General features: G+C 40.9%; 1 protein-coding gene across 9 annotated transcripts in view; it reads left to right on the top strand.

Moving 5' to 3' along the window:
* The window catches only part of cd276 (CD276 molecule), a 64,155-nt gene extending 52,199 nt beyond the window's left edge, over window positions 1-11,956 (top strand). For 3 of the 9 annotated variants that reach the window (XR_004797524.1, XR_004797525.1, XR_004797528.1), the window contains 3 exons: window positions 421-459; window positions 578-615; window positions 11,081-11,956. Coding sequence is in view for 1 of the 9 variants with exons in the window: in XM_035681822.1 (XP_035537715.1) it covers window positions 421-443 (23 nt within the window). In the remaining 8 variants the exon portion in view is untranslated. Of the gene's footprint in view, window positions 1-420; window positions 460-574; window positions 616-11,080 lie in introns of all 9 variants that reach the window. The other 6 variants (XR_004797523.1, XR_004797526.1, XR_004797527.1 and 3 more) reach the window with 2 other exon arrangements.
* The last annotated feature ends 440 nt before the right edge of the window (window positions 11,957-12,396 follow it).

Below are 12,396 nucleotides of genomic sequence, written 5' to 3'. Positions count from 1 at the left end.
CCTCATTCCCCCTTCTGCCATGTAATCTACGCTCCTCTGACGGCACAGCCAAGGCCCGGTGGGAGAGTGCCTATCCATCTCACTACCCCAATCTGCCTCCCCTGTTTGGTTCCACATGAGCACTCAGCTGCTGTGACTAATTAAATAAAGCGCTGTGCCCTCTGCTTCCTGTTAGCCATGGCAAGGTTGGTGCACAGAGATGGAGCAGAGGAGGAGGAGAAGGGGGTGTTGAAGGAGGAGGGGACACAATAACAGCTACCAAGCCTGTAATGATGCTTTGGTCCATGACACAATAGACATGAAAGTTACACTGATGCTGACATGACCACTTTATTTCTTTTATTGTTGCTGTATTGCCCACAAGTCTTTAAATGATTTTGAGCTCAACCATTCATTCTTGTTTTTGTTTTTTTTCTTCAGCCATGACACTACTGAAAAGCTAAGGCCAAGAGAATAATGGTGAGTATGATTTCAGTATGTATGTATGTGGTGTTTTACACACACCTGTGTCTTTATGTGTTGCTCAGGTGTCACAATGTTTTTTCTCCTCATCACAATTGCCTGGCATTCTCAGCAGTAATGCTCTGGAGGAAACAGTGTCTCTGGAGGCTATGGGTAAGTGCTGCTGTAATGAGGCTAGGCTGCATTAATTCAGCAGACAGTCTGGAATATGAGAAGTCTTGACATTTTGATTTCAGGAATCACAGGGTCACTGGCTGATATGACAAATCTATTTCATTTTATCTGGCATGCAAACATAAATTTCCTGGCCTGCTCAAAGCCAATGTTAAGAGTCTGATTAATGGTAAACATTAAGGTGTGAGTCAGGCAACCTGTCTTTCTCTCTGCCAGTCATCCTCATGAAGTTTTCAATCTGCCAACTGTAGCTTGTTAGCAGCTGCAGCGGACCATTTTAACGTTTACAATAGGAGCCTTACATAATAAGGTTATGCTATTAACATTATATTATGTGCATTGCTACGTTTATATAATGGCAGCACAAATAATATTTTTCAGTATGGTTTTCTGCTCAATAATGGCAAGTAATATATGCTTATTTAAAATCCTCATGCTAATAAGACATAGTATTGTGACCAGACTTTCAGCACCATGGACAGTTCTGCGTCTCACACAGTAGAAGAAGGTTGTTGAAGGAAAATGCAAAAGTTAATGTCAGAATGGGTTGTTCACATTGCTTGTTGACGTAGATAGATTTCATTCTCTAAAAAATCCCTCTAATCTTTTTATAATTATGTTGTAATATTTTCCTTATTGGGACAGTCCATACTGAGAGACAAAGAGGGAGCGGGGGGGCTGACCCAGATGAACAACCCGACAGAAAGAAGACTATTGATAACTGGGAACACCAACAAGCAGATTAGTAGCTGGACTCTCCCTGTAGGCCATGTGGAGATGCGTAATCTGGGAAATGGTGTGACCAGACTGAGAGGAACCTTATCTGTGGATCGATACATGGAGTGGTCAAATAAAATATAGATGGAAGCATCTCTGGAATGACTGACCAGAGCTTCTTCCATGCCTTCTGACTCCTGATATCACTGCATCTCGCTCTGTTGTGTGTTACTTTCTGCTAGGTGCATGATTAGGTGGAGGTAGAACATTTTGCTGCAGTGTGGCTTGACTCACCCATGAGTGAGCTAGTGTAGACTGGTCTGTCCTCCCTCTTTTTGCTGCAATTAAGGCTGTGTACTCTGTATAAGGCAGAGTAATGGCTGTATTCCCCATTTTCTAATGACTCCACTCTAGTAGCAGGCTGACCTGGACCAAGAGCAGCAGCAGTAATACAGTATTATGCATTAATACAGGCAGGCAGGCATTACCAATAGTGATAGGAGCCATGGTGCTGGCACTGTTGGACCCTGTGGCCCTTGGGAGAGGAATAGGACATTCCCAGCACTGGCCCCATGTTCACTCAACCATTGACACCCTGTGTCAGGCACTATATCCCTCCCTGGGCACAGCACATGGACCTCTATAGGCCAGGAAATCCCCAGACCTTGGAGCTATTTTGGGAAAGCTAGAGTAAGCACCAAAGGGCAGGAGTTGTGAGGGCAGGGGATATTTTTGTGTTCTGAGAATAATATTTTTTTCAATTTTTTTGAGACATAGATGTTTTGATATTTGATGCAGATATTTTTAGAGGCACTCCATCAATTTTGATTTGACAGATATTGAAGTTTTTGTCACTATGGTGCTGGAGTGATAAGAGGATGGTGTAGCTGGTCTGTCTTTTGTCAGAAAATGAGACACAATGTGATACATTCAGCTGTTGGTGAATATTTCCTGCTGTTCAGGGCAATTTAAAATGTATTCTGCTAATAAAGGAAACCCGTACCAGCTGTCCCCACATGCTTAGACTTCACAGAATCTTAGAAGCAGAACATACTTGATGTACTTTCTATATTTGATGTCCATGGCTGTGGACTGTTGTGGAGGATATAAAGAAAAATAAACTGGATGTTACTGCTCAGTCGCACCACTGTCTGTGAGTCTGTTACTTTACTATCTTTCATTATCATACAGTATGGACCCGCACAGGATCTGCTCTTCACTGTGCTTCTAACTCCTACTTTAATAACCAGCAGTCTGGTGTCCGTAAGTGTGAATACTTTTTATTACAAGGTTGGACAGTTACAGCTTGTTTTTATTATACCCTGATTGGTCATTGCCATAAAGCCACGGCATGCAGAGTGAGTAGAAGATGATGGAAGGTGCAGAAAGTAATTTCCTGTAACTAGCCAAAATAAAGTCTGGCCAGTACGAGTCAAAGAGAGGACATTTGTCATTACTGTAGTATCCACTGACCTTCACTGAGGCTGTTAATGCTAGGTAATATCCTGCAAGCACCTAGACCTCTCCACTGCTGAATCATCCTGGATCAATTATTCTAATATTTGTGTGGCAGTTTTGCTATCGATTAATGCATTTATGCAGAGTGTGGCATATCTTATTTAATAAAGCAAGGCTCTGCATTTAATTAAGTTGTTTTTAGAGTCAGGCGGCACTTTGTTTTCATAAACCTTTGCCTTATCGATACACGTGTTCATTCGTGAATTATGTTTATCTGCTCGAACTTTTATTGTTTCATTACTAGCAGACCAGCACAGATAACATAGTAAATGGCTATGTGCAGCAGACTCAATATTTTGTAGAGTGCTCACTGCTTTTGTTGCCATCTTTAGTGGCTAAGACTTACTGTGTTATTTTAAATGCTACATACTGATCATTATGGCAAGTTCTGGAAACTTTGGCAATAGTAGAAGTAGAAATGTTCAGTGAATAAAATTTGGAATCTGCATTTTAGGCAAAGGAATTTCCCCTGCGCTTAAAAATTAGGTTTTCTTTTTATTCCTACAGTTGGGTGTTTGAGATTCATTGTGCAGAATGATGTATGTGCAGAGTTTGACACTTGAAGGATGTTTTCACTTTCATCTGCTGAAAGTGGAAGGTTTCTCTGTGCTCACTGAAAATCTGATTTTAAGGGGCAGGGACTACGAGCATGATTTAGTTCACAAATAGTCATCCCAGGTCCAGTATACAACTTTTACAAGTGTGATGTAGAAACGTGAAGCCACCAGTGCACATACAGTAAGGACGAACTTGCAGTGAAGTAAGAGACATTTTGTGTCCAGCAGGAAAACTTTAGAAATGAACACAATTTGCATATTTATAGTTTCTGGAACTTTTAATGAGTTAGAAGAAGTTGTTTTTTAAGGATTTCAATGTGGAAATAATTTGTGGAAAAAACACATCAGACACACATTATTGTTTCAAGCAGACAATTTGTATATGTCTAAATAAATGTCTGGAAAGGAAGCAAATCTTTATTTATCACCTGAATGTACTGTATGTAGGGGGTGGATGGTTGCACTAATCGTCCCTCCTCCTCATACTGCATGTCAAGACTACATAAATGTGCGTAAAAATCCACAATCCGTTACACTAATGCAATGCTTCAGAACACTAAGTGAGTCAACTGGTTATTTTCCAAAGCTACCATCTTTTTTGTTTGAAATGCCTCGTTTGTATTTGACAGTGGAAGGATACTGATTTACTCACTGATAGTTTTACAGTGCCTTATGAAAAAAAAAAGTAAAATCAGTGTTATTGTTCTTTGTGCACTGGAGTTAATGCATCACATCACACAATTGACTTATGTGACAAGCAAAAATGCCTTAGACATTTTAACATTGTCTAGAGAAACGTTACAACTTTCCAGGTAAAATTCTGCATTGGACTGCGAGACCTTTGTTCATAATCTACAATGATTTTCTGTGTAAAGGGGAAATAAGGAATGGTTTTGTGCAGAGGTTTGGCCTAGCCAGAGAGGGCTGCAAATGAGAAGAGAATACATATTCAAAGGGACACATGAAGGGAATAAAGGAAACTGAAATGAGGAGCTTCACGGATGGTCCCGGTCATCTACCTGACGACTTTCGATGAATTCCAATAAGAGCGCAGATTACATTTTGGTTACAGATCAGCCCTATAGGTGCAATTAGTGCTAAAGAATGGCCCTTTTCAGGCTCCTTAATCAGAGTCGTGAATTATTGATTTAATTCACCCCTATATATTCACTTAAACACTGGACTGTCATGCTAAGAATATATCTCATTGTTATACTTGTTTGAAGTAATAGCTCAGGGTTTACTCTGTCATGGTTTTCTAAGTACAGCCTGCATATAGGTAGTCCTCTTTCAAAGGATGGGAAAGAGATAAAGGGGTAAAAAAGAGTGAAATTTGAAAGGAGAAAACTAGCCTAAATGTATTTTAAAAGTCTGCTGCAGTCAGGTGTACGAGATGTGATGTGAGCTCTAGGGTGATATGATTTTTTTAGTTGGTGGAAAGAAGTTTGAAGCAGTAGGACAGAGTAAACAGAGGAGAGCTCCTCCGGTTCCCCTCTGCTGTATGTGGCAGGTGAGGCCCGGCAGACACTGATGATGTCAGACAGGACACTTACGTTGGACTCTCTCCAGGGAGGTGTCTTGAAGTGGAGTTTGACTCACTATTCCAGTATGTCTGATCTCTGCATTATTTATGCTTTTGTCTCAGCCATTTATCAGCAATTTTATACCTCGCAGCCTCATTCTCCAGTACATCTCCTGTGATGGAATGGGCTGCAGCGATGATAGCCTCTGAGGGACGCCAATAACCGAATATAGTAGCTCATATTGATATCAGAAAACTGTGGAATGGACAAGTGTGCTGCGTAGCAGTCTCTGCATACTGTTGAGAACCTTGGCAAACATCCATTCACATCAAAATAGTGCATTGAAAAATAAAATATAATCAGGAAAATGCTGTGCTGGCTCCACTTTCTTACCTTTATATTAATTTTTAGGACATGAAACTGGTAATATGTGAGCTGTGGTAGGAGTTGCACAGCAACTGAATCCCTGATCAATGACAGCTAATGAACACGGCAGGAGTTCTGCTCTGTTTGCCTCTCGACAGAGAGCTGCCTTCTCCAGAGAGCTCTTTTTCTCCTGTTTTTGCCAGAAAAGCACAGGAGCCTTCATTGAAACCAACTGCCTCTGGGCTCAATTAACTACCATAGATTACTCATAATGCAGATGAAAGACTGTATAAGATCAGCGGTGTGGTGATGTTGAAAATCACACACAAAGGGAAGTGCACACATGGATACTGAGACATTATGATGCTGAGATATGCCGTGAATGTATAGATGATAAAAAAGAGCTCCATAAGAACAAGCAAAATAACAAGCAAAATAATGGGCCTCATGCAGCAACATTCTCTTTAATTTTGCTCATATTTTCTCTTCATTTTCTGTTAAGAGAATATATAAGAGAAGTCAACTCCAGATGAACCAAACGTTCTTAATCATCCAAATCTGCTCTTACCCAGGTGTCCTGAATGACGAATCCCACTTGATCATTGGAGGCATGTGGCAGATTGTATGTTATTAGCATAGGTAACGCCCCCTAAAAACTATATAAGAGAAGGCGGTGTGCCGTGTGCAAATACTGATACAGATGGTCAAGCATGACAGACTGAGGCTGTCTTATAACACTTAGAAGTATGGACATCAGAAGGAGCAATGAAAACTGATACATAAAAGGAAAAGGCTGCTATGGATTTGTAGTCTCTATGATAACCAGTAGTATTGTTAAATGTTGCAAAATATAGATGCAAGCATACCCAGCAACACCTGTGACCCCACAGCAGAGTTAATGCAGCAGATATACGTTGTTTTGCACTGTTGTAGCGGGCAATTGAGAGCTCCATGGTGACGACCTGCTTTGCTTTGTCTGTGGTCACCAGGCCATGGCCTTTGTCATAACATATTAGCATCACTTAATATCCTTCACTCAGGTTGTTTCCCCACCTACCCAGCGTGTCTGAAGAACCAAAACACTCTTTCTGAACAGACGTAAAATTTAAGAATTCAAGAACCTTGCACATTCTAAATGTTCCACTCACCATAACCAACAATGTGTGGCATATAGTTTTTAAACCTACATTAGTCCAGTTGTCATCAGTAGGAGCTGGCGTTTCTAGATGGATCCCAGCTTATTGTTTAAAAAGGATAGCTACCAAAGAGAATATGTTCAGCACCAGATCATTTACAGATGGCACGGATCTAAATACTGAACAGCCTCACCTACTGTGATGAGAATATGCTAAACATGTTGCTTACTGAACGGCAAGATAACTTTTATGTGTAGCTTTCTGATGTGTGCACACATTATTGTAAAACTGCAGAAGAAGTTGCACATGCTCATATGAAAGGAGCGTAAACATGCACTACTCTGCGTGCTTAATAATTGCTCACGTCGTTTAGTGGTTTTTTTAGGTAAGGAGGACAATGATCAAACATGCGGAACAAGCCGTTAAAAATCAAGTGCACAGAAATGATGCTGTTGAAACACATTTGATAAGACTTGACTTGAGAATTTCATTCCTTCAACTAATACATCGGGGTTGATTGTTTAATTGTGTCACATGCAGCTGATGCATGTGACACAATTAATGCGTGGTGTATTAGTGAATATTCATCCTGTCAGTCGGCTAGAAATAATGTTTTTGCTCTCATTTGCTCTGGTTGGACATTATTTCAGGTGACCTGTGTATCCAGGTCAATGTTAATCACTTATGGCTTTTTTCCTCTTTGTTTGTCTGTGGTGTGGTGTTTTAATGTAAGCAATTACTCGATTGTCTGTGTCATTTCCATCGCTCCATTTTAAAATCTACGACATTGGCAACAACAAGGTGTAGAGACGCAGTAGGGTGATCAGTAATTGTGCATCAGGCAGCAATGGCATATTGCTATCATAATGGGTCATAATGGGTACCACACTATTTTTACACATCATGAAACATTATTCTACATTGTTAAAAATTAATGCAAAAAAGAAAAAAAAAAAGAAAAGATTGTGACTGATGATTGTGGTGTCATTGCCAAGTGCGCCATTGACCTTTTGGATGCCCATGATGGGCTTAAGTGTGCAATGAAATAAGGATGAGTATAAACTCGTCGATGTAAACATGTCCCAGTCCCCTTCATGCTGCATCAGTTCACAGCACAGGTGGAGGGTGGTCGCTTGGGTTGTCCTCCTGTGTGACTCCTATAATATTCATCCAGATTAACATACTGAAGATGTAAGTGGTAAAGGGTAAATGATTGACTTGTATTTCGAGGTGGCCGGCATTCCGGTGTGAGCGGAGAATAAACTCTTTCTTTTTCCCCTCCTTCTACCTTTCTCCTGGCACTGAGTCACGTCGCCTTTGGGGCTTACCACAGGAGTCTCTTCAAACGATCCTTTAGACTAAAGTGAAGAATCAAGATTAATGCACTTCCACGTCCCACCCAGGCTCCAGGGGGAAAAAGTCTTATAATTAACACCAGGGGGCTGTAGGCTGCTTTTGGAGAGAGGTCGAGGGTGGGGTACCTCAACCATAGAAAAACAGCTGATAAAGGTGTAAGATTTTTAGAGTGTGATGTATGCTGCTGCTCTGGAATAACACTGGAGTGGGAACAGAAGGACCTGTCAGACACCTCACTCTGGCTTATTGTTATTGGGACAAAGTAGAGGGGCCTGTAGCAAGAGCTACAGCATTACTGCATCATTCATAGTGATCATTGTTATAGATTGTGACCTATGTGAATTATCACTGAGGCAGTGTCTTTTTTCCCAGCCTGACAAACACTGTTTTCTCTTAGCAGTTGGTTAGCTTCACTCAGCTAACAAAGACAGCAAACTTACTCTTTTAATAACAGCTTTAGAAGACATAACAGATCCCCTGCAGACATGTATTTGGACATGAATAAAAATAGCCTTCTTCGGACAATAGTGTGTGTCTTATATTTCTTCCCCACATAGAAGTACAATTTCCACATTAAAATCCTTGAAAAGACATTTATTCCTTCTACCTCATTAAAAGTCCCAGAATCTATGAATATGCAAATTTTTACAGTTTTCTAAAGTTTTCCTGCTGGACACAAGATGTCTCCTACTTCACTGTGAAGTCTGTTCTCAGTGGATGTGCGCTGGTGGCTTCAAGTTTCTACATCACACTGTAGAAATAGTAGTATAGTGCAACAGGCTGGACGTCCAAATTATTTATGATGTCACAAATCGTGCTTGTAGGCCCCGCCCCTTAAAATCAGCACAGAAAAACTTTCCCTTCTAGTGTCAAACTCTGCACATACATACTCTGATATGTCAGCCTTAGCAACATTATACAAATCAGATGCCCTTATGTTTGTATTTATTAATCAACAACTCGTTTTTAAAAGATGGGGCTGGAGAAAGGGAGAAAAAAATGCAATGGTTAACTTTATTTGGTGGCGTATTTGGAGGCATACACCACACAGTTTACTTGAAGGCTGTGTATTTACACGCATGGTTAAGCCTAATAATAATAGCCTCTTATATTTCAGCCCACGCTGATGATGCTAACGGCTATTTAAATATATATCACACCCCACCATTTGTGTCCTGCATTTCCCAGGGGATCCTATTTCCATTGCAGCCCTCTACTTTATATTGAGGCATTTGCTGATATGTAAATGCATCCATAAAAGCAGATCTGTGCATCCACTATAAGTAGTATATATTCTACTTCATAATTATCCCTTCTTACACGGAGAAATTGTCATGGTGTGTTTGATCATCTGGTAATGATCTTTAAGTATCACCAAGGTTTAGCTGCTTCCTCATTATCTCGAAATACTTCTCCAAGGTTATTCCCAAACATTTCATTTAATGCCCAGTGTTTGTCTTTGATAGTTACTCTGATTGTTGTTGTCTCTGTTGTTTCTGTCTGTGTCAAGAAACCGCAGGCCTGCTGTTTTTTAGGTGTGATGTTCTACAAGTTTATAAATAAAAATAAAAAAAGTGGGAAGTTACAGACGGTGGGAATGGAATATGGGACTCACATTTCAATGGAAATGAGGAAAGAAATGGGCACAGTGTGGATTTACAACGGTTCATTAGATTGGATCCACCGTGCCGCGGTATCTTTCACGTGAACAATCTCCTATAGCCCGAGTAAATTAGTGTGCAATCTCGTGTACCTGCTGTAAATGAATCTGTCCATCAGCTTGTGTCTCAGGTGTTGGAGTGGAGGAATGGTTCTGCCCTGCCATGGCTGCTTTGGATTCTGAGACAGAGAGAAGCTGATTGTTAAACACTCGAGTTGGAGTTTACTTTTTGATTGCTAGAGTTAAAAAAAAATCTTATCAAGGTGGTTGTTCCTGTTATTTTGTAAGATTCTAAATTATCGTACTGTAGATGTTCATCCAATGTCTTTTTATTTCACCTCTGGACTCAACAGCAAGCATGAGTCTTCTTTGAAAATACAGGTCCTCAGATCTCTCCAGGGGCACGCTGGGGTAGATTTGAATCTGATGAGAAAATGCATGTGTGAAAATTGCGCTGTGTTCATTTGGGTGATGGATAAGTTGGCAAGTCGGATTACCCTCTTGACAGGGAGCAAATGGAAGCCAGACTGTGTTTTCAAATGTGGCGCTGCTCCGTAAAACAGATATTCTTCTGCAAGCTTTGCAATTTGCAAAGATTCCTATCATTTAGAATGACAGACTTTATTACTCTTTCAGTTTTAGCTTTGACATTTTGAAGCTGTTAGCGATGCCCTCAGGGTTTCACTTAGGATTTATCCACATCACACCAGCCTGTCATGTGTAAAATGTAATAAAGGGATCATAATGAGTGTCAATTAGGAGGTAGGAGAAGCTCACTAACACAACTACTTTTGTATTTCCTGTGATGAAATATAAGACATAGTGAGTGCTTCAAACATGAGAATACACATGTACGGAGTCAAAGCTGCTCACGTTATAGAAATCAAAAGATTTATGACCAGTTTAGGCAAGTACAGCTAAGGTCTTAAAAACAGAGCATGAGCAGAATTTCCACTGCCATGATTACTTCCCCCTCTCGTGGCATTTATGTTGGATACCTCACCAGGAAACAGGAATTAAAAGAGCTGTCCTGATGGGCTAGTCCACTGTTTTCATTTAGAAGTCCAGCTGCATGCAGATACAGCTGACCGAGCTGAATAATGTATCTAAAAGCTGAACCTCCAAGCATATAGACAACTATATTGCTTTTAAAAGCTTCAAGTAGGAGAGCTTCATGTGTGACATAATTAAATTCCACCCAAGTTAATTCAAACTGTTTAATGATGCAGGGAGAACAATTTATTTCGCTGTGCTAGCAGTGGGGTGGTCCATAGGGGCTACGAGTGAGCAGAGGCATTAGAAGTTCAGTACTTGTGATACAGAGAGGATGTTTAGATGGAGAGAGACTTGAAGGTTGTAGCATCCTTGAAAACACAGCTTCCTATTGGTGTTTATTTAATGATAAGTTCACTCTCTTTCATTACTATAGTAATGCATTATTAGTAATCTTCATGTGAGGCCAAATCTTACCTCTGCCTACCTTTGTTATTGGGTTAGCTGTTTGGTTATTGTGACCAGCCTGCAGTGTTTTATTATTTTGCAAAGCTAATAACCCCTCCCACGGTGAGCAGCCTGACATTATACGCACTGTGTTTTTGTGTCTTTTTCCAGGAGTCGGGCCAGACGGCGGGTAGGAGATGAGTCTGGCGGGTAATCCCACTCCACCTATCCATCAACCTGGAGACTATTTCCAGCGTCCCCTACAGAATGTCAAAGCCTCGCTGAGCAGAAGATGAGTCCATCATCTTCTTTCTAAGACTTTCCCTCGAGTTCCCATCAAAACACATAAACACATCATGTGCCATTATTTTCTATTGCCCTCCCTCCCTTTCTGTCAATGGAGGGCCGCGCGCAGTGAGCGAATGCAGTTGAGTGGGTTGGGTTGTATGCAGTATGCAAAAGAGAGACTCTGTTTGAAAACTACAGGATGTGACAGGATCCTTTCTCTGTCGCCGACATCACTCTGTATGGGTTGTGATGGGGCATGTGCCAGAGATCTCCTGTCTAATAGGAAGTGAGACACTTAAAGAGATGACCCTGCCTCAGTTGCCATCACTGTCTCTCTGCCAGAGAGAGAGCTTGGCTCTCCCATTACTCCTGCACTTGCTAATTAGCGTCTGTCGCTGGAGTAACTTGTACCTGTCAGTGTGTGCCGCTCTCCTATATTCAGTAACTTGAGGGAATTGAAATTGAATGCCAGCTAAGCTCCAACAAACTGCAAATGGTGCATGGGATACACCCTGATTTTCTCACTGACCTGACAGCCTTATATGTAAGAAATTGTTTTTAATGAACACACACTATCTCGGCTAGTTTCTACTGCTTGTGTGAAGCGTTACAGGCTAGGGGGCTGTACAGGTTGTTTTACTCTATATTTTTAGGTACTTGACCAAGTCCTTGTGCCATATGTCCATGTATGAATGCCAAAGCCATTTGTGTCAGATAACCCAGTGCCTATTTACATTAAAGAGACATGGTGAAACTGCCTGGTCATTGGTAATTATTGGTCCCATTCCCGGAGCCACTTTGTGCTCGTTCAAGCAGAACAAGGTCGAGTTTATTACAGACATTTTTTCACCCGCAGGATTAGCCATGCTGTTCAAATTCATCCATCCACTGTTCCATTAGTTGATTTATCTGCCGACTAGACTATTCTACATAATGAGTAAAACATGAATTATGGTCAAAGTAATACAAATATTTCATTTACATGCAGATCAACACTGACATGTTGAATTGTTCCCAGTTAGACGCAGTCCTGTTTTAGGGCTAATCCCTCTCTGTTTGCAGATGCTCAGTCATCCCAAACATTTTACTTGTTTTGAATAATGGATTTTCTCTGTGATTGTTTGTTGCTGTCATATGCGAAATAGCTACCTTGCATCAAGTCTGACTTGTGTAAGTAGTGCAGAAATACCTCCCCGACA

Source organism: Morone saxatilis, unplaced genomic scaffold (genome assembly GCF_004916995.1).
Source record: "Morone saxatilis isolate NCDOM2014 unplaced genomic scaffold, NCSU_SB_2.0 Contig11, whole genome shotgun sequence".
NCBI classification, from domain to species: Eukaryota; Metazoa; Chordata; class Actinopteri; family Moronidae; genus Morone; species Morone saxatilis.
Note: the sequence above shows the minus strand (reverse complement) of the source record. Positions and strands in the feature narration are given on the sequence as shown.